This window comes from Emydura macquarii, unplaced genomic scaffold (assembly GCF_026122565.2).
Source record: "Emydura macquarii macquarii isolate MOO-44397 ecotype Brisbane River unplaced genomic scaffold, CSIRO-AGI_Emac_v2 contig_2205, whole genome shotgun sequence".
In the NCBI taxonomy this organism is placed as follows: Eukaryota; Metazoa; Chordata; order Testudines; family Chelidae; genus Emydura; species Emydura macquarii.
The window spans coordinates 2,602,162-2,625,687 of record NW_027132342.1 but is presented as its reverse complement, the minus strand read 5'-3'; the positions used below and the strand labels follow the sequence as shown (position 1 = coordinate 2,625,687).

Here is a 23,526-nt window from a genome sequence, read left to right as displayed (position 1 = left end):
CCGTAGCCTAGACTCCTCTTAAAGAGGCCAGCAATCCCGTGACAGGGAATAGTTAGAATCTGAGATAGAGTATGTTTACACTGCACGCATGGGGTGTGATTGTAGCTTGCATACACCTACTCAAACTAGCTTTAATCTATTTAGCTCGGGCACTCGAGCATTGAAGCACTGATTCCAGCACCCCACCCAAGGAATTACACAAATTTTGGGATGGGCTTATACAGCCCACATTGAAGCCCATGCTGAAGCACGGTATCCGAGATTAGGTATGCAACCCAGGATTGCAGTATGGACACACTCTGAGAGAGTCAAGATTTTGACTTTCTACCTCTGGCTTGCTATGTGACAAATCACTTGACCTACCGCTGTCTCAGTCTAAGGTTTCACAGAGTGCTCATCACCAGCTGCACAGGATGGCATGAAAAAAATCAAGTTAGTGAAGTGTTTTGAGAGCCTTGTTCAAAGCACTGTTATTGTATACAAATGACTACAACTAATAACATACAGTGCTATCCAACTATAGAACAAGGCATGTCTATGGTTGGATTCTCATTCCCATTCTGACTTTTTATATAAGGGCAGGAAAGGGTGGTGGAAGATATCTGTTGGTGAAGAAGCAGTGTAGGACCAATGTTATCAGCACTGTGTTGCCTGCTCTCATAAACCATAGCGTAGGAGGCATGCTGAGGGCAGGAGGGATCATGCTGATAGCGCTCCGCATAACAGGGATTCTGGGTTGCAGAACAGCCCACAGGTAGAATGATGCTGTGATAAGTCTAAGCATGACTAGCAACAGATTTTGGCAGCCTTTCTGAATTAAAATTTATACATGTGTTAGTATTTGGTGTATGCAACCTGGTCAAGCCGAGTCACAGCGTTCTTATCAGCGATATTCAAGGCACAAAGACCTCCAGGAAGTTGAGTCATTTTGCAGCCCTCAACAATGTGTGTCCTGGTTTGTGGCTGTCCACATCGACATAGTGGCCTGTCTCTAAAATGCCACCGAAATTTCACTGCAGCACAAATTCCATGTCCGGTACGAAACCAGTTCAGAAGGCTCCATTGCCTGCGCAGTAAATCAGATCTGGGTTGACGTTGAGTGGGGTCTGAGACAAGATGATTATTTGTCAGTTTCTTTGCAGATCACAAAGCTCACCACGCGTCCTCTATCTCAAATCCCTCACCTGGTAAATTTATCCACAATGGGTGCCATGAGGGCAGACGACTATGTGGTAGATTAAAGAAGTCTTTAATTAATGGTAGATGTGGCATAGCATGCAGTTTTGTCATGAGCTTTGCTACACTTTCCTCTCTGCCATCACTAGGTGGAGCAATATTGCAGAAATAGTTTAACATGTTAGTTAAAACATGTTAATTAACGTGCTAAAACATCATTAAAAATTAAAATATGGACAAACAAACAATGAGTTAACTGGTACCGTAGAGCTTATTTGAACTGATGAAATGAGAGCATTTTTTTGAAGTAACAAGCACAGACAATGCAAACAACCTCATTTACATTAAAAGAGGAGAACATGCACTCTTGCAAAAATTGTACATTTCTCTAAGGTTTTAAGATCTTTTTTGATGATAATTCTAACAATCAGACCTTTGCTTCAAGTCACGAGAAAAATACAATTATACTCTGAGAAAACCACTAAAGGAATCTATGCCCTGTTTGATGCATGCATGTAACTTACCAAGTTAACAGGATTTGTTTTTGCTGTGTGCTGGCAGTATACAAGGCTGCAGCTTGGCAATACTTTAAATTGTGAGGGGATGGGAGTGGGTAGGGATCAGAGGAGATGAGATCAACATTTATCTTAAATGTCAGGCAGAAATTAAAAACAAATGAGCATGTGTAATCAAAGGGCAATGGGGAAATAAGGAAAATCTAGGGGTTAAAATGGGGAGTGGGGGACTCTACTCTGTTCTAAAATGATAGAATCTACTGCATTAGAGATGGGTCTGACCCCAAGGTTTTGTATCTCGATCCACACTTCTCCAAATTTTGGGGATGCGTTGTTTCCGTGTTCTGTTCTTGGCTCCTCATAAAGACAAGCCTGAGCACCAGAGTTCAAACTGACATCAAAGTGCATATCTAGATAATTCCAGAAAGAATTTAAGAAGAGCAATGCATTTGATTCAATTGTTTTGGTTCAGGCCCTTCTCTCATTTATTTAAATTTTTAATATTGCCTTGTTTGTATACCAAGGTGCTGGGCAATGCTCTCAGGTCCTCTTTCCCAGGAGCAGGTACAGTGCAGGCAGTTACAGTGTGAACTTTCCCCACACTGTGCCTCAACACTTGAGGCCCATTCAGTTTACGAGCCCATTCAGTGCTTGGCCTATCTATTGGGACTGTCAACAAAGACATCAACTGCAGTGGGGATTTCTGTGTGGTGGACGCTTGTCCACAAAAAACAGGATTGAGAACATCAAACTTGTTTCATATAAGCTGCTAAACTACCCTTAATCTTCAGGCAGTCCTTACCAACCTGAGCTGAATCTGAACAGTGAGCTAGAAGTAAAAAGTTTCATATTATGCTAATACCAATCAAGCTGCAAAACAATTATTAATAATATCTAGCTCTTATATAGTGCTTTTCATCTATAGAGTTCAAAGTGCTTAAGAAGAAGAAAATATCATTATCCCCATTTTACAGATGGAGAAACCGAGGCACAGAGAGGCGAAGTGACTTACCCAGCAGGCCCACGGTCAGGAATAGAACTGATATCTCCTGAGCCCCGGCCCAGTGCTCTAGCAACAAGACCTATAGTTTTTTGAAAACATTTTACAAAATCTAACACAAAAAGCACATTCTTCATTGAACTCAAATAAGAAGCACTTTGAATGAGAAGCTTCAAACATTCACTGGACATGTTTGCAGTCCAAACCCTGCAGCATTGTCCTAGTGCCTTAGAGCAAAGCCGACAAGAAACATACCAAGGTAGTTACAATGTGCAAGCTGTGCAAAAAGCGCAAATAGCGTAAGTAACGGAAAATAAGTTAGGTACGGACAACTCTTTTCATTTTCATAACCTAAGGCGTTATTAGTGATTTGCATAATGAGGGGGTTTGTTTGCAGGTTTGTTTTTGAAGACAAGTTAATCCTTCGTGTAACTTTATTGATTTCAATTGACTAACGCTAGAGATAAATTCGGCCCATGATTTTTAATGTGGCAGTGTCTCTTTAAGCATAAAAGAGGACATACTTTCTGAATTCTTTTCTGTTTTTTACCTTGTAAAGTGGCTTGTGGCTTGGAGGTCTGAGTCCTGTGGACGAAGATTATCATATACATACTTCAGATCCTGGATGCTGTTCAGCTCAGGTAATCCTGCATGCAGCATCTTTGAATAAATAGGATTGACCCAATAAATCCACTGAAAATAATTTAAATGAAACAAGGCTAACTAGAAAAAAAATGGAGTTACAGGGACAGGACTCTCCCCATTTATATATTACAAACAGCTCCTGATTTGGGCAATTTGTGACTCTGGTTATAACCCCAGGACACTGATTACGTGAAATGCATTCTTAACTTCCTCAGATTAATGGACCAGAAGAGGGCATATTCATATGGATTCAGGACCTCATGAATTTCTTCCCTTGCAATTAATCCCTCTGCTACAAGTCCATAACTTTAGCATACACAGTAACATTGTTTCTCCCTCTCAGACTCCTTAAGATAGCAAAGGGCATCCAATTATGGACCTCCAGGGCAGGCTTCAAAGACCATCTTTGGCAGTGATAACCTCCTCCCCACCAACCAAACAACACCAATCCAGAATGGATGCCTCCACTTACTCTATTAACTCCACACCCTAATGATACCCCTATAAAAACATTACACCTCAATGTTACACTATTTCAAACATGTGTAATTAGGTACTTACACCTACTTGTAAGAAACTGTTTTTGTTAATGGGCCAGTTTTATTTGCAACATGCCAGTTATCTTTAGCCTCACTGTGATTCAGTTTCCCAATCCAGAAGAACGGTTCTACAGTGATACTATTAGGCTTGAATATGTAATAAAATGGCTTGAATATGACAAGTGCTCAGTATTATTATTGAATGAAAGACGCTTCCTAAATGCAAAGTCTTCCTTCCTTTCATTATTGTTTATATAGTAATGAGAGTTAATGACCCTATCAGTGCAGTGCAATGAAAAATGGACAACCAGGCATGTCCAGTGTGGCACACCTGTCCCTAGGCACCTTAAAATGTAAAAAAAGAGAAAAGTTTCTAATAAACTTTTAAAACCCACTGATTTTGCACAGTCTCCATACTGAGCTGAGAGTGATGGACTGTGTGTAATAGAAAGAAAATCTTTCCCATCCATTGCTTAGAGAGAATACAGATATAACTTTATGATTTCTGCTTGAGTGTGTGCATTCTGCAATGACATATATTTGCAGTGCAGACAGAAATGCCCATGGTTCTCAGAAGTTTAAACCTAATAAAAGAGAAGAATTGCTTTTGTTGTACGTTTATTGGTGAGGAGAAAGTGAAAGGATGATAGAAGAGAAATATTTGTTTTCCTTATTTCTTTCCATCTTTTCTATATTTTTAAATCAATGTTTTTATATTTTCAGTTCTTTTCTACTCAGCACCATGGATGAGATGTTGCCTAATATCTCAGGCTTTGTCTACACCAGTGTTGGAACTGTGACAGCTTGAACACTGGTTACACTGAGGAGACAGAAAACTCACTGAGGTGAATTTGACCGGTTTAGTTTCCAAGAGAAGCTTCCCCTCAGTTGAGAGGGGTTTGGCAAGTACAAAGAGGGCACAGGAACACAAGACTGGAAGATATCTCCTGGGCCATCGAGTTCAATACCCTGCTATCACAGGCAACCCTATCAGATAATCCTGGTAATAATTTATCAAGAGCCATTTTAAAACTAGTTTGTCTCTTCTACTCTTATTGGGAGGCTATTCCAGAACCTCACTCCACTGATGCCTGAAACATTTTAAAACCTTCTAAATTCCAACATAAATTTATTCATGGCCAATTTAATGTCCATTTGTTCTTATGCCAACATTGTCCTTTAGCTTAAATAGCTCTTCTTCCTCTTTGGTATTTACCCCCAGATGTATTTCTAGAGAGCAATCACATCTCCTCGCAGTCTGTTTTGCTAGGTTAAACAAGCCAACCTCTTCCAATCTCCACTTATAAGATAGGCCCTTCATTCCCCTGATCATCCTAGGAGCCCTTCTCTGCACCTGTTGCAATATGAGTTCATCTTTCTTGATGATGGGTAGGGCACAATTATAATATTTTGCACTTACATACACATAGTATTATTTATCCATAGATCTCCAAGCAGGTTACAAAGGACTGTAGGTGTGAATACCCCCATTTTGCAGGTGGGAGAATTGAGGTGTAGAGAGATGAAGTGTCTTGCCGAATGTCACACTACGAGTCAACACTAGAGATGGGAACAGAATCCAGGTGTCTTCTAGTCTCCAATTTGGTGCCCTAACTACCTTACACCAGATGCAAATGGCCTGGCTGGGACTACCTATCCTGTGCAAATGGAAAGCAGAGCCCAAGTGCTGGGGTAGCAGAGGGTTCTATAGGTAAGACTGGCTTCTCTGCATTGCTCTGTTGACTACCCTTCCCCCAGCACATGGCTTCTTGAGGATCATCCACCATTTCTGCTTGGTGGAGTTTCTTCCCTTTTGTATCAGAGGGGACAAGGAGGGTTCCCAACATAGTGATGCTGGAGCCTGATCAGACAAGACTTTGGGTATTTTCCAAGTGGTTGCCCCAAGAGCACATATGTTTGGGCACCCACCTGGTTTGAGCTACAGTACCTGATCATCACAGGCATTTTATCTGATGTAAGTAGAGATAGGCCTGAGCCACAAACAAACATTTGAATCTGGATTTCTAGTCTCCCAAAGTATGGCAGTGTTTGGAACTGCTCATAGTGAAAAGGAAGTGAAGGACCTGCTATAGTGAAGGACCAGCTAAGGTTTGGATGGCAAACACTTCCTAAGTGGTGGGCATTCAGATCCGGAGTTGTGAGCTAGGCCCATCTGTACATGAAATAATCAATAATACTAGCACTGATACAGCACTTTTCACACAGATCTCAAAGCCCTTCACCAAGATGGGTAAGTTTCATTATCCTTATTTTACAGCTGGTATTTCTGAGGCACGGAGAGGTGGAGTGATTTGTCCAAGGACACAGAGTGAGTCAGTGGCAGAACCAGGAACAGAATCTATATCTCCTGTCTTTCAGTAATGACTCTTTCTATCTATTTCTTACTGATATTTTAGCAGAGAGCTGATTTGTTAGGCTCTTTTGGAGAATCAACTATATAGATCCATGATAGAAATTATCTGAAAAATCCTTAAGGTTGTAATGGATTTTTTAACTAGTTGAATGCTACTCCTGGTCCTCAGAAACCTTCTGCTATAGTTCGCATTGATTCTTTGATGAGAGCAAAGCTGATAAATTGCAGGGGTTTATGCAGCAGAATTCTGCCAGCAAGGCTCTTGGGCACCCCACAGATGTTTCTGCTTTTCAGAGCGATGGGAACTTCATGGCTTATTTCTTTCCTCGCCCCCCAGAGCATATATTGGTACAGCTGATATCTGAAAACATGCCGCTCACCACCAAGAATAAAGCATTAACTCCATACTGGGCCAAAAACTCTTGTGGTTCATAATCACAGTTTGCTGGAAGTCACTAGCAGTTACTGACCATTCAAAGCAGATAGAGTTTACAACCCCTATCAAGCACAGCACATTTTGGAACTGCAGACTGGATTTTTTTAAAAACAAAAAGATCTTCAGATATCCACATGATGCTTTCCATCATAGAAACTTGAGACTCTTCTTTCTGCATATAGTAAATATGAGGAGGCTAGTTTCTTTCTTCTGCCTGATATCATCTGCTATTTTGCACTAACATGAGCCCAAAGTCTATTTCCATGGTCTATTTAATTTTCTAAAATTACCCTTTTTACTACATGTGATGGAGCAGTCTTCCCTCACGAGTAGTGAGGCCTAATGGTCAGTCCACCCAACATGTGACATGGCCCTTTAAGAGTTTGAGAGGCCCAATTTTATGTACAAGGACCTGAGAGATATTGGGAGAGGGGAAGCAGCCCCAAGAGTAAGAAGTGTTTGGCAGGAAATACCCATTACTGTTTCTTTAAGGGCCTAGATCCAGGAGCCTTGCACAGAGAGGAAGGCAAGGGTCCTTCCCTCTTCCTTCCCCTAGCCAGTTGGGAATGAGCTTGCAGAAGGGGACCAACATAAAAACTGCCTCCTCTCTCCTAGCATGGCAGACACCAGGAATACTAGCAGGGAAATACTAGTTTGCTCAGCAGTTTGAGCCTAAAGGCTAAGGAAAAGGGGCCAGAGAGAGAAGCTGGCAAAGGCCTTACAGCTGGCTAACTCATAACTTCAGAAGGACTAGAGAAAGTGATTAAGAGAACTCAGCTCCAGGGAGGAGAGCTGGGGAGAATTCCTCCCTGGAGCTGAGTTCTCTTAAGGACTCTCTGTTTAAGGAGAAAGTATGGAACTAACTAATGCCCATTTGCCCATTTGCAAAGAAGACTCCTGCTTAAGGAAGGTCTGAAGGAGTAACCCAGAGAAGGATCCAAGAGGAGTTCCAGAAACAGAGACTATTTACAGATGCAGGAAAGATGTGTCTTCTGAAGGAAGAAGCCCAGGATTGCTTGTTGGACTGAGTGGACGACATGAATGTCCCTGGGTGTATCTGAGTAAGCTCTAATTTATGTTTATAGCTCTGGTTAAACAGACCCACTTGTGGCATCATGCCTGACCAAAAGGAGGTGCGCTGGGGTCACTTCCATGCCACGACACTATGGCACTTGGATTCTTTTAGTTTTGGCTGGTTGCTTGTGTCGTGGGCAGAGCCAAATTCCTCATTCAAACCTCAGTGAGAAGAGTTGGGGCTTTCTCAGTGTGATGGGGCATTCACCTCTTGAGTGCCTCCTAGTGGCTTGATGTGGTCTTTCCTGTCCCAGACACCCCCTGTAGATTGTCGACCTTGCTTTGTAGGTCTCCAGTGGCTCAGCCCTCCGGCCAAATCATACAGTCTAAAATGGATGAACCCCCTTGGGGGTAGCAAAGTGTTCAACACACTGTCTGCCCTCAGCCCTGTCTTTCGGCCATTTTAATTCTTACTCTTCACTTGGGCTTCCTAATAGAGCCTTGTCCCCTTCTCAGGGCTTAGGCCACTTTGCTAGTAGGCCGGTGGGATGCATGAAAAAAATTTTCCTGGAAAATATTTGACAATGCTCTAAATCACAGTGCTAGAGGTAGACTTGTAGAACTTGATTTTTATTTTACAATTTGAGTGATAATATTGATGCTTAATTTAAAAAAAAAATCAATTTTTATCTATTTACATTTTCACAGTTGCGTGAAATTATTTAATGATAGTAGGCAGAGATTTAAAAAGTTAAAGCTTTATAACTGTTAATACAAATTGTACACATCACATGTCAAAATATACAAAGTAAATACTCATATCAAATGCTAGTAACTTCTCAAGCAACAGTTTTCTTGCTTTGCTGTTCTGTAAATTTCAATTATTAGTGATAGAAATATTTTTTCATTGGTTCGTGTGTATACAATGAAATTAATATTGATCAATAAAAATCTAATCCTTCCAAGCCTCATTATAGGAGAAAAGGAAAACAAGAGGGATTTTTTGTTTTGTTATATTTTTTTGTTACATCCCTGACCTTCTTACCATCTCCAGCAGATTCAAGAGCAACTGGCTGTGCTTCCTGACTATATTATAAGCTCGACAGCAAAGCTCCACAAACTCTTGGAAGCGCTGTGGGTTTTTTCCACCTTCTGTGATGAAATACTCCATCTCTGAAGTGAAGATAAAAGGGGCTCGGTCCCTTGAAAAAACAAAATACAATGAAAAGTGGCAAATCCTAAAAGACAGTTAATCTTTTCAACTCTGTTAATATTTGTTTCCCCAATATTTCCTTCCTCATTATTTCTTTCCTCCCTTCCTCCAAGGTGGATAACTCCAGGCCAGAACACTCAGTGTTGCTGACTAATTGGGGCAGACATAGGTCTCTAGGTGAGATCTTAGTGCAAATGATTGTGCAGCTATTTGGGGAAGCCAACAACTGAACAAATGCTTTTTAAAATTTTTACTCTCACTGCTTTAGTTTCCCGACTCCCTGCCTGAGAATAATAGCCTCGATGTTGAAGCATATTCTCTCCTGGTAGTAAAATATTTAAATGCTGTACTTAAACAGAGGGGGATATAAATATAACTCCCTACCAGGCAAGAAGTGTATTTAAAATAAACAATCCCTTCCAAAATCTAGGGTGCAGTTCTGCTTTTGAGTACACAATTGTTCTGATCTCAGTTGAACCAGAATAAATCCACATAAATTCCACGGTCTTCCATCTAGTTACTCTGGATTTACACTGATGTAAACAGCCAGCAGAATCTGGGCCTCTGGCTTACTTTTTTAATAACTTGTGGATTTTGTAGCTATGCTATGGCATTGCAGAAGAAAATGAATTAACCAGGCTTTTGCTAAAAATTGTCCTTCTTGACAGCTTCAGCTTCACCATATCCTGATATACTGCACTACTCCAGCACAGAGAGAACTACTGCAGGATTTTATTTCTCATAACTGTGTATATAGATACATGTAAACAGATCAGAGTGCTATAACTCAAGTAATATACACAGCAGATTAGATTTAACCCTGAGCTAGAGGTAAGCCTGAGCCAACATCCAGAATCCAAATATTCCCAAATCTTTGGGTGGTTTGAACTCCAGAGACACATTTTACACATTTGTGGGCCCCTCTAGATAAAAATTCACTTACGATGAGTCTGACCCCAGTTGCTGATTCTTCCCCACAAGAGACCCGAACATCTTCCCTACCAACAATTTCCATCTCAACATCCCCCAACCCACATTATCGAGCTCCTTAATTTCCTGCAGACACATGCTCTTTGTATTGCTTCAGTGATAAAGCTGAGTTGCATTCGATGCTCATTTTTGGCTTGGGAACTCACCCCAGGCAAGACTGGCAGCTTGCCTTGCATACCTCCCCCTTTCTCCCAGTCTCTGGACTAAAGCCTCCCACGCACCCTCCTTCTGCCTTTAAAAACTGCCCACATACAGGTGAAGTACAACTGGAGATACTCCAGTTTGCTAAGGTTTAAGTCAAAGGGCCAAATACAGCCTTTGAATAACTTCATGGATTTTAATCGTGTTACACCAGGGGTGAAATTGAGCCCATATCATTCTCTCTTCTTTCCAATCTTTTTTGTATTGTGTAAGAAGCCGTTTCATAACATCACTGTTGCCTTTTGTTATTACACGGTTTGTGATGTCTCTCTTGGGAGATTATATGTCTCAATCACATGTTATAAAACCATGTCTATTACTGATCTCAATAAGCAATTTTTTCCAGCCCTGTCTTCAATCCATCATTCAGCTTTTCTTAGAGAAAGAAGTTATTTCTATCCCCTGCTTAACGCAACTACTTTTTCTTGACATTAATTTCTAAATATACCTATATCATTACTGAAGGAGATTTGAAACCAATGGCATGCACTGAAGTCAGTCTTGGATAGAGTCACAGAGCCAGGCCTGCAAAACAGATCATTTTCACCTAAGACTGGAGCTGGGTCCAACCCCAAACCCTGCATTTCAGTGCTCATCGATCTTAGGTAGTGTTTCAAAACCAAACTTCAATCTCAGATTTGCTGCAGTGTCCTCTCTTTATAAGGGCCTAGTCAAACCTCCAGCTCTAAAGCACCCTTGTGCTCTGTGATGTTTGAAATCCATATCTGAGGTTTGCATCCATCTTCCCCAAGAAATAAGATATACAGTGAAAGCACAGTTATTTTAAAGCAAGGTCAAATCTCTCATGTTAAATCAGCATCATGGTTATTTGAGTTGAAATCAGAAACTGCGTGTTATAGAGCTTTTTTAGTGGAGTGCCTAAAACTGTGTTGGCTTGGGCTATAGCATGACTTTCATACAGCATGGTGGCTGCTAGCAGTAATCAATTTTTTTGTAGGTTCTATTTGAACATGTAACTAGTATTTGACAGTTCTTATATTATTTACAGCATTAGCTATGTTGCAAGAATTTTTGAAAGTTTACAAGGTTCTTAAATTTTTCAATTTCTTTCAAGGCTGTCTTCTAAGGTGCTGGACCTGTCCTCCTATATTCATCTGAAAAATATGATGTAGAAAATTGATTTCCTTTGGAACATTTAAGCCTGGCTTTGCTCAAGCTCTTGTGACATCACAGTCTCTCTCTTCCATGGTAACCTCTGTAATGATCCAGATACTGAAACTCCAGGGCTGCAAGTATTTAATCAAGCCAGAAGTTCACAAATGGAGCACCTCCCAATTAAAAAAATAGCAACATCAAAAAGTGTAACATAGGTGAGGAAACAAGAATCATAAATACGGGAAACAGAGGAATTCTTAATTGAAATATCATTAAAAACTAATTTGCAACGAGACAAGTCTCTTAAAGGCTGTGTAAATTATACAGTGTTGTGGAAAAAATATCTGCAAGGGTGAATTTCTGCATGTGTATGCATGTGTCTCTTTCTGCCTGCTGCTTTTCAGAAGTCTTGTTTGAAATATAAAAAGCATGCCGGGGGGAGAGATGTCCATAAATGACTCCAAAACTGTGTAAACTGTACTTTGTCATCCCATCATACATGTCCAAATTTACAATATGAGCAACAAATGGTGACAGCTGTTTCAGTCCATATAAGGAAAAGATAATGTCTATTCCAGAGCTGTAAAACCACCCTCAGTTGTGCCTCTCTCTCTGTACATACATAAACACATAGCAGCAAATGAAACTCATCAGAGGAGGCATGACAAGAGGCTTATCTGTGTGCATACACTGTCTAATGTTATTGAACATGAGCATGTGTGTGTTTGTCTGTCAGCTCTTTCTTCCTTGATGTGCGTTGCCAGAAACTCAGCACATAGTGACATTCAATCACAAAAAAAAAAAAAAAAAAAAAAAAAAAAATCAGCAACTCACTAGAAGGCCCAGGAATATATATATATATAACCAGATATATGGCCCATTTGGATATAATTATGCTATGGGCAGTGTTTCTATACAGTAAGCTATACAGACCTGAATATGAAATAGTGCATATTCCAATTCACCGAAGTCCCAACATATCAAGATTGTCAGTTTCTGGGTACTTGCATCTATACTCACCCTCTGTGATCCTGCACTTAAGGTTTCTGGCTCCCAGATGTCGTGTCTTTTGGGCAGAGACCTGCATTTCGCTCCCTCCTAACAGAGGCTTAAGGCTTCACAATTCCCTGCCTTACACTGTGATATCCACAGAAAGCCAGTCTGCTTAAAGGCCAGCCTGTGTACTGCTTTCTCTCCAATGGCTATGAATGGTGTATTGCCAGCAGTTACCATACAGCTCTTTCTAAGGAAGCACCTTTATTCTTAAGGCAAAAGCATTACAAAGAAAACAATACATAGATTTAAAACACACACTAAAATACCATGAAATACTCAATCAGGCTCACTAGTAGGCCAGAGTCTTTCCAAACCTTTTGCAAGGATTGGGGTCCCCCTTGGACCGAAAGTTCTATCTTTTGTTGGATCAGAAAAAAGGTCCTGAGTGTTTAAATGCAGCCTCTTTATGCCAGAAGCCCTTTCTTTGTCTGTAGGGCTCTGGAAAAAACCCAGTTTGAATCAGTATATGCAAACCTCCCCAGGAAGTACCAATCTGGAGGTGTTTACAACTTGAGTGATTCACCTTAATCATCCCGCACTATTTTTAATTCCTAGAGGAGCCAAAAGCAATCCTCCCCCACTCTCTCTCCTCTCCCTGGAGCAGCATGCAATCCGTGGCCCATAACCTTAATACAATATGTTCCCCCAAAGATACTTCACATGGTTTCATTATCCACCATACAGATCGTAAATAAGGCATATAGTATATCATCACCATAGGTGCCCAATGAGCAATGACGCCATATCATCATCAACATGTGTACCGATGAGGCCCCATCAGCCAAAATCCAGATCTCCATTAAACCTAGGCATCTTCAATTAAATCAATGGTGTTGCATGGATTTAACAGAGAAGATTTGGCCACTAAAATGCAGTGTTCACTTTTTACTTTCTGTTTTTATGCTGCATTTGTGGGGCAACATAATCAGTAGGACATTTGGCCTTGACTGTGCCTCCATTTTGTAAGGCCCTACAAGCCTTTTTTTCCCTACAGGATGCACAAAAAGTTAATAAGGCCTTTATCCATATTCATATCTACCTTCTAAATCATATTATGCCCTTTATCTTACCAGGGGAGCGTCTTCTTTAGTGTAAAACTCTTTTTGTGAAGAGCTGGTGTAACTTGGCCCTGACCATGTCCCTCCAGCTTATGAGTAAAAATCAATAAAACTGCATTATCAGGCCTCTCTTTGTGCAAGCTGTGCCCCAGATGGGATGAATGGACCCTCTAGTTCTTTACAATAGAAGTCTTTTAACAAACAAGAGAATGTACATATTTAGGGCAAAAAAACTTTTTTACACTACTGGGATTTCAAGGGGCTACATTTTGCTACAGCTGTGACCTAAAGTTTATGAAATTAATCCAGGAAAAGCAAGCCCAGTTATGAATGTCACTGTATATTGCTGTCAAACCTTCCAAATTTTCATGGGAATTCTTTTTAGTGTTCCTCCAAAGGCTAAGAATGTTTAGATGATATGACATGGGATAGAGGGAAGAAACAGAAGCAATTATTAGCTAGCTCAGCATGCTTAAAAACAAGCTCAAATTAGGGGTAAGAGAATATTTTACCAGGACTTTACCCTGGGCTGGAAACTTGCTGCATCTCTAGGGTTACGGACCAGTAAGATCCCTAGGGTTTACTGACCACTGGAATGAAACATCTGAAATAAGCTGATAATCAAATTTATAAGGTCAGCAAAGATTCCAGCTTTCCCTATTATGAATCCCACGGTATGGAACATGTTGTTTCCAGTGAGAAATATGTCTTGACTTCCTCCTTTATTTAGTAACTGGGGCACTTGCGACAAACAACAAATGACCTTTTCCCTGATTCAATCTAAATTTCCCATTGTGTTGTTAGAGGAATGTTTGTTCTAGTCACAGCACAAGAGATGTAATAAGAAGCATGTCAAATAAAGATCAGATCAATGTAATTTTAGATACAGTTCAATTGCTCATATGAACACAGAGGAGACAGAGCGTGAGAAACCACACAGAACTTTTACTAGTTTAAAATCAGTTGCTCCATCCATCCGGCCACCCACATGTACACACTGGGTTTTCTAAAATCATCTAGGCTGAGTCACGAATAAGTAGTAGCACTCAGCAGGAGTGACTGGAACTCAGATGCAATCAGTAGAAAAGCAAAGGTTTCAGTTAGTGTTTGAATGTGGATATCTTTTATTCTTCAGCAAAACCAAAAGCTTCTTTAAATAATGCACAGCAGATTTGTTTTTTTTCAGGTGCTTATTTCTGTAGGTTTGGCAAAGAAGGACAAACTGTGCATACATTATAGAAACAGGCTTTGAACAGCTGTACAGTAAAATCCGTTTTAAGCAACCACTCAAAAGGTGGATTAAAATCAACTGTGTATCAGAGGCGATGTCCTATTCTAGGATAACCATACAGTATTTAGTAGGTTTGAGGTTAATTTGGGGGAGTAAGACAGGAGATTGCCTAAGAATAGTAGTTTGTTATACAAGGGTATTTATATATGGGTGGCATAAAAATATTTTTGAGTGATCTCATGGGTGAACACTAGCTCTGAGCCATGTGTATTTTAAAAAGTATTATCCAAGTACTTTATAACTCCTTAACTAGGTATAGAATGAATGAATGACCCAGCTCACCCACTGATCAAAGGTTAAAATTAAAAAGTGTTGTATAATCAAAATGTTCAACAGTATTGTGGTTTTTATTCTTAAGTCTACATCAGTTCAAATACAGTCTATGCTGTCAGAACCTGTAGAGTAACAATTGAATACAGGATGTGTTCAGTAGCAAAGAGGATTTACGGTCTGATCCAAAATCTAATGAACTCAATAGAGAGACTCCCACTGACTAACGTAGGCCTTATCTGGTTCTTAGTAAGGGGTCACCAAGCAAGAATAAAAAGTGAGTTGCCTTATGTGCTTAAGAAAAAAGAGGAAGTTACAGAAAGCCATTAGTATGCTGTCCCCTGGTTCACTGAAGTTAAGACCACATGTGAGCATCAGTAGTGCTAACCTCATGTGGATCGGTGAAAAAGCAAGCATGATCAGTGAAAACTTAAGTAAGGCCAGAGGGAAATTTGCTGACCTAGCCCTGGCGAACTCCATAGAGCATTAGGACAGTGTAAAGTGAGGTTTCTTTGGGGAAGCTCTACATTATGCAGGTGGCGAGTGCATACACCTCAGAACTATGCACTGTGTACTTGGGCAGGTGCCTAGGTGTACAATGAGCTTGGCAAGTGTGTGTGTCACAAAGTTATGGTCATATCCTTATGTTAATTTGGATGCATTTAAAGTTATGGTACAGCAACTAAGCTCTGTGCAACACAGTTCAATAAATTACACATTTCCCTTAAGCTCTGTGCAAACGTCCAAAAAGACTGAATAGTCCATTCTGTATTTTGCTAGTAGATTAGCCAAAAGCTTGCTCCTGCTCCCACCAATGAACAGTATTTTTGCCATTGACTTCAATGGGAGCAGGATCAGCTCCAAAGCTGCCAGTTACATTGTTTCTGGCTCATTGTAAATCTATATTCAGTTGAGTCTTCTGTTTACTAAAACAGACAATACAGAAGAGTAAAGCTTCCAGATAGCTCCAAATTTTTTTTTTGCAACCACTTGCAAAACAAAAAGAAGGCCCATAACTTGCTGATGCTTTTATTCTCCCACCTATCCATGGCTGATATACATATCCCTGTATGTCTAAACAGACCATCAGTCTGTATCTCAAAGGCCAAATAACAATGCACATTAAAGTGCATTAGAAGAGACAAATGATTGAGCGAACTTTGAACAGCCTGCCACCTAAAGTTAACTAGAATTCATTTCTCCAGAGGGATTTCTCACAGTTTTTGTTTTATTCTTTTAAACCTGCATTAATTGCAACAGACATTGGGAAGGAGGCTTCCATACAAAGAACACAGGCTGAAGTGGTTTTGAAGTCAGTGAGGCCTACATCCACAAAGGGGCATAAGCATTGTGATGCCCAGTGTTGCAACAGCTAATTTTCAGGTGCCTACAAAATCACTGGGACAGCAACAGGATCCACAAAGCCTGAGTGAGGTGCCTAAGCTCCGCATACAATGAATGGGGAGAGATAGGCACCTTCGAATGGGATCTACAAAAGCCAGCAAGCTAGGTGGCTCCCCGCCTAAGCTAGCCAATGGGAGATGCTGATGAGGGGATGTGTCCTAAACCCTGTCCCTCTCAGGGAAATAGGCACCTAAATCCAGGCTGCACAGAGGCACCTATCTCCACTAGCGCCACGCAAACCAGGAGAAAATAGGTGTTCCTTTACCTAACTCACATGCAGGGCATGATCCTGTAGGCTTGCTCAGAGGCCACCTAACTCCACACAAAACAGCAGGGTAAAGGAGGAGACACTTCCTTATCATCTTTAGCCCACTGGTTAAAGTACAGACCAGGATGTGAGAGACTCTTGGTTCAAGTCCCCCATCAGCCTGATGAGGAGAAGGTTAAGTGCCTAATTACTTTTGTGGATCTGAGGCTGAATGTTCTGTGCATGAAGGACTTGCAGGAATGGGCCTTCAGAACAGGAGTTTTATATTTTGATGCACAGTCCTCACCTGAGCAGGGTCCAACAATTAAGCTTCTACCCCATCTGCCAGAAAACCTGGTTTTAACACTGGCCATTAATCCACGCTTCTGGGGATACAGACAGCAGAGGGGGAAAAAAAGTTGTTATATGAGCATTCATCACAGTAGTTTTCTGAGGGTGGGATTTTCAGAAATATCATTGACTTTCATGGGAGTTGTGCTCCTAAGTCACTTAAGTGCTATTGAAAATCTCACCCTGATTGACTTATAGATATGGGGCCCAATCTCCTCCTCTTGAAGCCAATGGCAACACGCATATCGATCTTGGAAGTACCCACAATATATGTTCCAGACTGGATCTGATTTCTAGCCTGCAATATACCTTGTTCAAGAGATAAATTGTTCTTGATCAGAAACAGTAGTTTTGCATATTCTTCTGTAATTATCAAGTAGGTTCTTTATGGTCAGCAAGGAGTTTTTCCCCTATTTTTTAATTTAAGTAGTTATCACATGTAAACCCTAGGCTTGGCAGAATTCAATTTTTATTTTTCATAAATTTGATTGATTATATAAATGTTTATTTTTAAGTATTTTTTATTTTGATCGATTAGGTGCACAGAATTATGGGTTTTCAGCATTTTTTTCCATTTTTTTTTATCCATTTAAATATTCACAGTTGAGGGAAATAATGAGGGAAATATACAATAATTATTTAATGACAGTAAGTGTTCAGATTCGAAAAGTTAAAGATTTCTAGCCATTAAAACATGAACTGTCAACATCACGTAAAAATAAACAAATTAACTTAAATCAAACTCTAATAAGTTCTCAAGGAGCATTTTTCTTACTTTGCCTATAGTTCTTACTTGGCCAATATTTAAAGAAGCATTTATCTCAGTCCTATGCTGTAAGATGTAACCATGTTTGAACATGGCTGTCAACAACCATCCTCGCTGAATTGGGATTTAATGATGGTTAGCTGACATGGTGCTAACCATAGATTATAACCAGGACATGGTGCTAACCATAGATTATAAATCCTTGTGTACACTTAGTTAAACTGTGTTAAGGGCCAGTACTGCTAACACCATTGCTGACACTGTGTTTACACATGGTTACATTTCACAGCATAAACCAAGCTACTGTGGTACTTTTCTCTCTAGGGACGCATCTGGAACTCTCTCTCCTAGTAAGGAAGCTGGCAGAGGTCGTGCTTTGAGAGATCTGTGAATGGTTTTTTGGTTGGCTATATTGGCATTTTGCCAGCTATAATTACCAATCTGTGCTGTTATCTGACCACAAAGTTTGAAGGAGAAATTAATTTCGCTCAGAAAAATTCATCCACTTGCACAACAAATAGAGACCAAGACTTGAAAAAAAGGACTATGTCTCATAAAATATGTACTATGATCTAAAGATTTAGAAGTCTAGAATTTTTTAATCATTGTCTCCTTTTGCTATTTTGTGGCACAGACCCATCTCTTATGTAGACTGGTCAATTGGCACCATCAGAGTCTGGTTTAGCCAAGCTTAGATGCCTAACGCTATGAACATAATATCATATTTAGGCATCTGACTAAGTGATCTGAATTTCTGAGGTGCTGGCAACCAGCAATCAGCCGTTTATTTGGGTGCTTTAATAAAGATTTAAATACATAACTTCTGGACACCCATGTTTGAAAACTTTGGCCACAGTTTTCTTGCTACCATAAATAACTGCTTTCTAAAAGCATGTCATTTTGCAGGTGGCAAGGGGTTTATTACCAGCCGTGTCTGACGTAATATGTAGAGGTTAATTCAGGAAGTGGGTGAGGGAGTTCTGCTGGCTGATGGTGATCACGACGCAAATAAATTTGATATTCTGTAAGAGTGACTCGCCCAGGGATAACAGCACTGTTGAACTTTCAAAAGGCAGACTTTAAAACTACTAGGAAAATGATTTAAAATAAACTGCATGGTAAGGTAAACAAACAAACAAACAAAACACCAGAGTTTCAGCCAGTGGACTATTCAGTAACAGAAGGCTGTTCAAAAAACATATCAGAGGTATAGGAAATCTGTTTATCACTAAGTAAAAAAAGATGAGACTAAAACCATGATGATTAAACAGCAGTTCCTTAGGACATAGGTTGAAATTCTGCTCAAATGACATATATATAATAGACTGGAGCATTTTTTCCAGATAAGGATAAAGGGCAAAGAGTCAGAAGGACATTATCAAGATAAAGCAATAAAAAATTCTTTAAATGCACTAGACTGGTGTTTCTCAACCTTTTTGATACCAGGGACAAAGGCTTGCTGCCTTCCTAAACTGTCACGGATCACTTGAGAGAAAAAAATGAATAGTGTTTCACTGGCATTTCTTGCTGTTTTTTCTTGCCAGGCATTTCTTTTTTGACTCTCTCAATGTAAGGCATTTCTTACTGTCTTATCAATATAGGACTACTCCTCCAATTCTGTTCATTTGTTAAAATAAAGTCCAGTTCGACCAGTTATGTGATACAAAAACATTAAAGTGATTTTTTAACATTGTTTCAAATGAAGGGTACCGATAATTTTGTCTACAACTGTATACCTCATTTTGTACAGTAGAGATAATTCAGTTGATTAATTTTTAAAAATAATAATAAAAAATCAGATGGAGTCACCCACCATACTGTTAATGAGATGTTTGTGCCTGTCTTGTAGACTCAAGTCTTTCAATCTGATAAATGTTGACAAGGACAATCTGAAAGTCTTTCCAGTGCTCAGCCAGTTGCAGGGTTTTGTTTTCGTTGCAGTTATCGCTGAAAAGCCAATTTTGCAGAGGTATGTGGAATGAATGGGAGCCAAGTTTTGACAGTAAATTCACCGAGTTGTGGGTATTCACTTCTGACTTTGATCCAGAAAACAGGTATAGTCACTTCATGAATCTGTAACTTCAGACCCTCATCACTTGACGGTTCCAGCAACTTGTCCTCCAACGAAAGTGACAGAGAGGTCTCAGTTTCTGGAGAGGAGAATGGATCACAAACCCATTGCTTCCCTTTCTGGGGATCAGAATTTGGTTAGAAATAGTCCTCGAACTTTTGGAGAGTTGACTTTAGAAGGGATGCAATTATTTCACATAGGAGAGGCAGATCCATGTTTTTACAGTCATCAATAACAAGAAATGCAAAAGATGGGAACGTGTCAAAACTGTTGTGCCCGACTCTCTTTCCAGACTTGGAGCTTTTTTTTTTTTTATTAAAATGCCCTGATCTTGTCAGCCAATACAAAGACACTCAACATACTTTCCTGCATACAGAAATTGAGCTGACTGAACTTCCATCCCTCTTGCCACTACATCTGAATGCCTGCCTGTCACTGCAGCCGCTCCGTCGGTGCAAATTCCAACATAACGATCCCACTGAAGTCCATGTCCTGTCACGGGATATGAAGATTTCAGCACCTGTTGTGTTTTGTGGCAGTTCTTCAAAGCAGAGTAGATCTTTGTGAAATGTGCTTTCATAGGCATAGGCGTATCATAGATGCACATAAACAATAAGAAATGCTGTGATAGAAATGCCTGTTGACCCATCCAACTGAATTGCAAACCGTTCCTCCCAATCACTCTCACTCTTCCTATCAACTGAGCTTCGGTATCTTCTGCAATATCAATAATTTGATGTAACGGTATCATTTGACAGTGAAATGCAGCTCACTTTTTTGGCAGCTGCGTCACCCATGACTTTGCAACAGGCATCTATTAGTGAAAGCATGATCAGCTCTTCACCAGCTGTAAATGGCGATGTTCATTTAGCTAGGTGTAGGAACAGCAGATATGATGCTTTTAACATACCTTCATTAGATGTTATGGCGGTATGCAATAGTTTCTTATGCCCCTTGACTTCATCTCACTTCCATTAGAAGAATTCCACTGGCCTGTCTTTTAAATTCAGATGTTTGGTTTCAAGGTGTCGAATCATTTTTGAAGGTTTCATAGCATCATTGCTCAGAGTTGTTTTGGACATGCTACATCCTCACTTGCAATAAACCCATACTTAATGTAAGATGAATCATATTTTCGATTGAAGGTCGAATGTTTCCTTTTCTAACCCTTCTTCCTTATCATATTCGGAATCACTCACATTTCTTTTACGTTTTTCTGAACTTTTGTTAGTTCTGAAAAAATCGATCCAGAGGTACCTGCTTTGACAATGACATAGTCCAGTTCACCTAAGTAAAAGTTTCACTAGAACTTAAATTTCACTCACCGCTTTCTGTTAACTACTTCCTTCCAATAAAGGTGTGTGAACATGCTTTGCATACCAGCACCGTGGCAACCAATGTCAACCTAGTCAATTTATTTATTTATTATTTTTCAGTGTTCAGAAATAATTGAAGGAATACAGTGATGTCAAATGCAAGTACAAAAAAAATGCCTTAACGTTTAAAATATTATATATTCTATGCCAGTCCATGGACCTGTCACTGAGAAACACTGCATTAGACTATATGAGAGAGTACAGCCCCTCTAGAATACTGAGACAGGGTGCTCTACTCACTGCTGGATGGCACCCCTTCCTGACGGTTCTGGGGATTAGGTCGGTTATACTGATGCCCCTTCCAGCGGTTACACCCTGTCAGTTTCTCCTTTGAAGCCCCTCTCTCACTCTCAGGAGCTGCAGCTGTCCTCTTTGTGACTCAGACCTCCAATCAGGTCACTATTGTGGTTTCCTCTTCTGGGGTGGGGTACTGGGGATTGCATCAAGGTTCCTAATCTCCAGCAGTCTCAGGCAGTCTTCTGCTTCACTGCCTCCCAGGGCCACTCCTGCAGTGGCTGGAAGGGGAACCCGGGCCTACCGTCTACTCTGGGTTCTGGCCCAGAGACCCTTGACACAGCAGCAAGGTCCATTCCCTGCAGCTTGCTGCCTTTACCTGAGTCGCTTCCATACCTCCTGCTTTCCCCACTCCTCTGGGCTTGCCAGTCTCTTCAATCCCTTCTCCCAGGGAGTAATTTTAGGCAACTTGTCTCTGCAGCCCCTCAAACTTTCCTCCCCTCTCCTAGGGAGTGACTGCAGCCTTCTCCCTGCATCTCCCTCTTCTTCCATTTTCCTGTCTTTTGTAGAAGCCCTGCCCGTCCTTCACAGGTGAGCTTCTCTCCTGTCTCCAGTCTAAAGCTCCCCCGTTTGCAGCTTAATTAGCTGATTGGGCTAATTCAGCTCTCATAGGGCCAGTGTTGGGGAACACATCCCTTCCCAAACACCCAAGTGGCACATGGGATAAAGTGGCAAAGTGGTGAGCTGCAATTAAAAGCAATGATGATATAGCAGAGAAGATGGGTCATTTTTTCCCCCATCAGTTATTTACTGTTGATCTTGATGTGGACCTTCCTGTTTCCAAAGGCATTTTTATAAGAAGGGGGGTCTTAAAAAGAAAGAAGTCTCCAAAGAGGAAGATATGGAGCCGCTCAAACTCACATATAATAAACCACCAGAACTGGAAGGAATTCCACTGGTGATAAATAACAACACACGATAGTCCAGATAATTACTAATGAGAATATACAACAACCTCCTCAAAACAGCAGCTGTTCCTGAAGTCTGGAAAGTAGTTAATGCAGTGCTTTAGTTTCAAATAAGAGCCAAAGTGGGTACTGGGAATTACAGACTGGTGAGCTTCACCTCAGTTCAAGGGAACTCAATTGAGCGTGTAATTAAGGAGAAGGCAGAACATTACACTTGGATAAATAAAAACTGATAGGGTCAAACCAGCACAGCTTCTGTAAAGGAAAATATGTGCCTCTCTAAACTGTTAGGGTACTTTGCAAGTATAATAAATAAAATCATAGATACAAAGGGGCCAGTGAACATAAATTTACTCTGATTTCAAAAAGCCTTTGATGAGTTCACTCCATAAGAGACTATTAATGAAAATAAATAACCAAGGGTAAAGTATTATGCAGGATTAATAACTGGGTAAGGCATAGACAACAGAGTAACAATAAATAACTAGTCTGCACAGTGGAAAAAGATAATATAGTGTTCTAAAGCCAGTATTGGGACTCATATTACTCAGTATATGAGGCTTAAATTTCCAAAAGTGATGGATGCTTTTAGATGCCTAACTTGAAACATCTAAAAAAGGCTGATTTTCAGAAGTGCTGAGCACCTGTCCTCTGAACTTCAGGCTCCTTCAAGATGTCTCAAGTTGGCCTATCCAAAAGCTGAAATTGCCCATTTTTGAAAATGTAGGCTCCAATTCTGAAAAGAAATATGTGCTTAGCTTTTAAGCACCTGAGTAACCTCATTAACTTCAGTGAAACTACTCAGGTGCTTAAATTTAAGAATATGAAGTCTTTGCATGTTTGGGGCCTTTGTTTTTTGGGGGATGACAGGGGCAGCAAGTGGGAGAAGTTGGCTGGTGACCTGAAACTCTTTAGGTTAATGTAAACTAAGAACTGTAACTCCAGACCTACACAGATTGTGAGACTGGCAGTATGGTAGAGAATAGAATTTATCTTGGATAAAGGTAAGGTGATAAATGCAGTTGGCCAAACATTTTCCAAGGAAAGTTTTTTCCATCAGTAAATAGGTTTGCATTGAAAACAAAATGTTTCACTGAAAATTTCAATTTTTGCCAAATTTTTCAGTCTAAGCTTTTTCCAAAATGAAAACTTTAGATCTCTTCTGTTGAAATGTTTTCCGAATAAAAATATTCAAGAAAAAACCGAAATTTTAGA

At 40.2% G+C, this 23,526-nt stretch overlaps 1 protein-coding gene across 1 annotated transcript in view; it reads right to left on the bottom strand.

Moving 5' to 3' along the window:
* Nucleotides 1-23,526, bottom strand: part of PIK3C2G (phosphatidylinositol-4-phosphate 3-kinase catalytic subunit type 2 gamma) — a 262,202-nt gene that overhangs the window by 64,364 nt on the left and 174,312 nt on the right. The window contains exons 26-27 of the mRNA XM_067558969.1: nt 8,745-8,901; nt 3,242-3,351 (exon numbers count right to left, since the gene is read on the bottom strand). Coding sequence (XP_067415070.1) covers nt 3,242-3,351; nt 8,745-8,901 — 267 coding nt within the window. The remainder of the gene's footprint in view (nt 1-3,241; nt 3,352-8,744; nt 8,902-23,526) is intronic.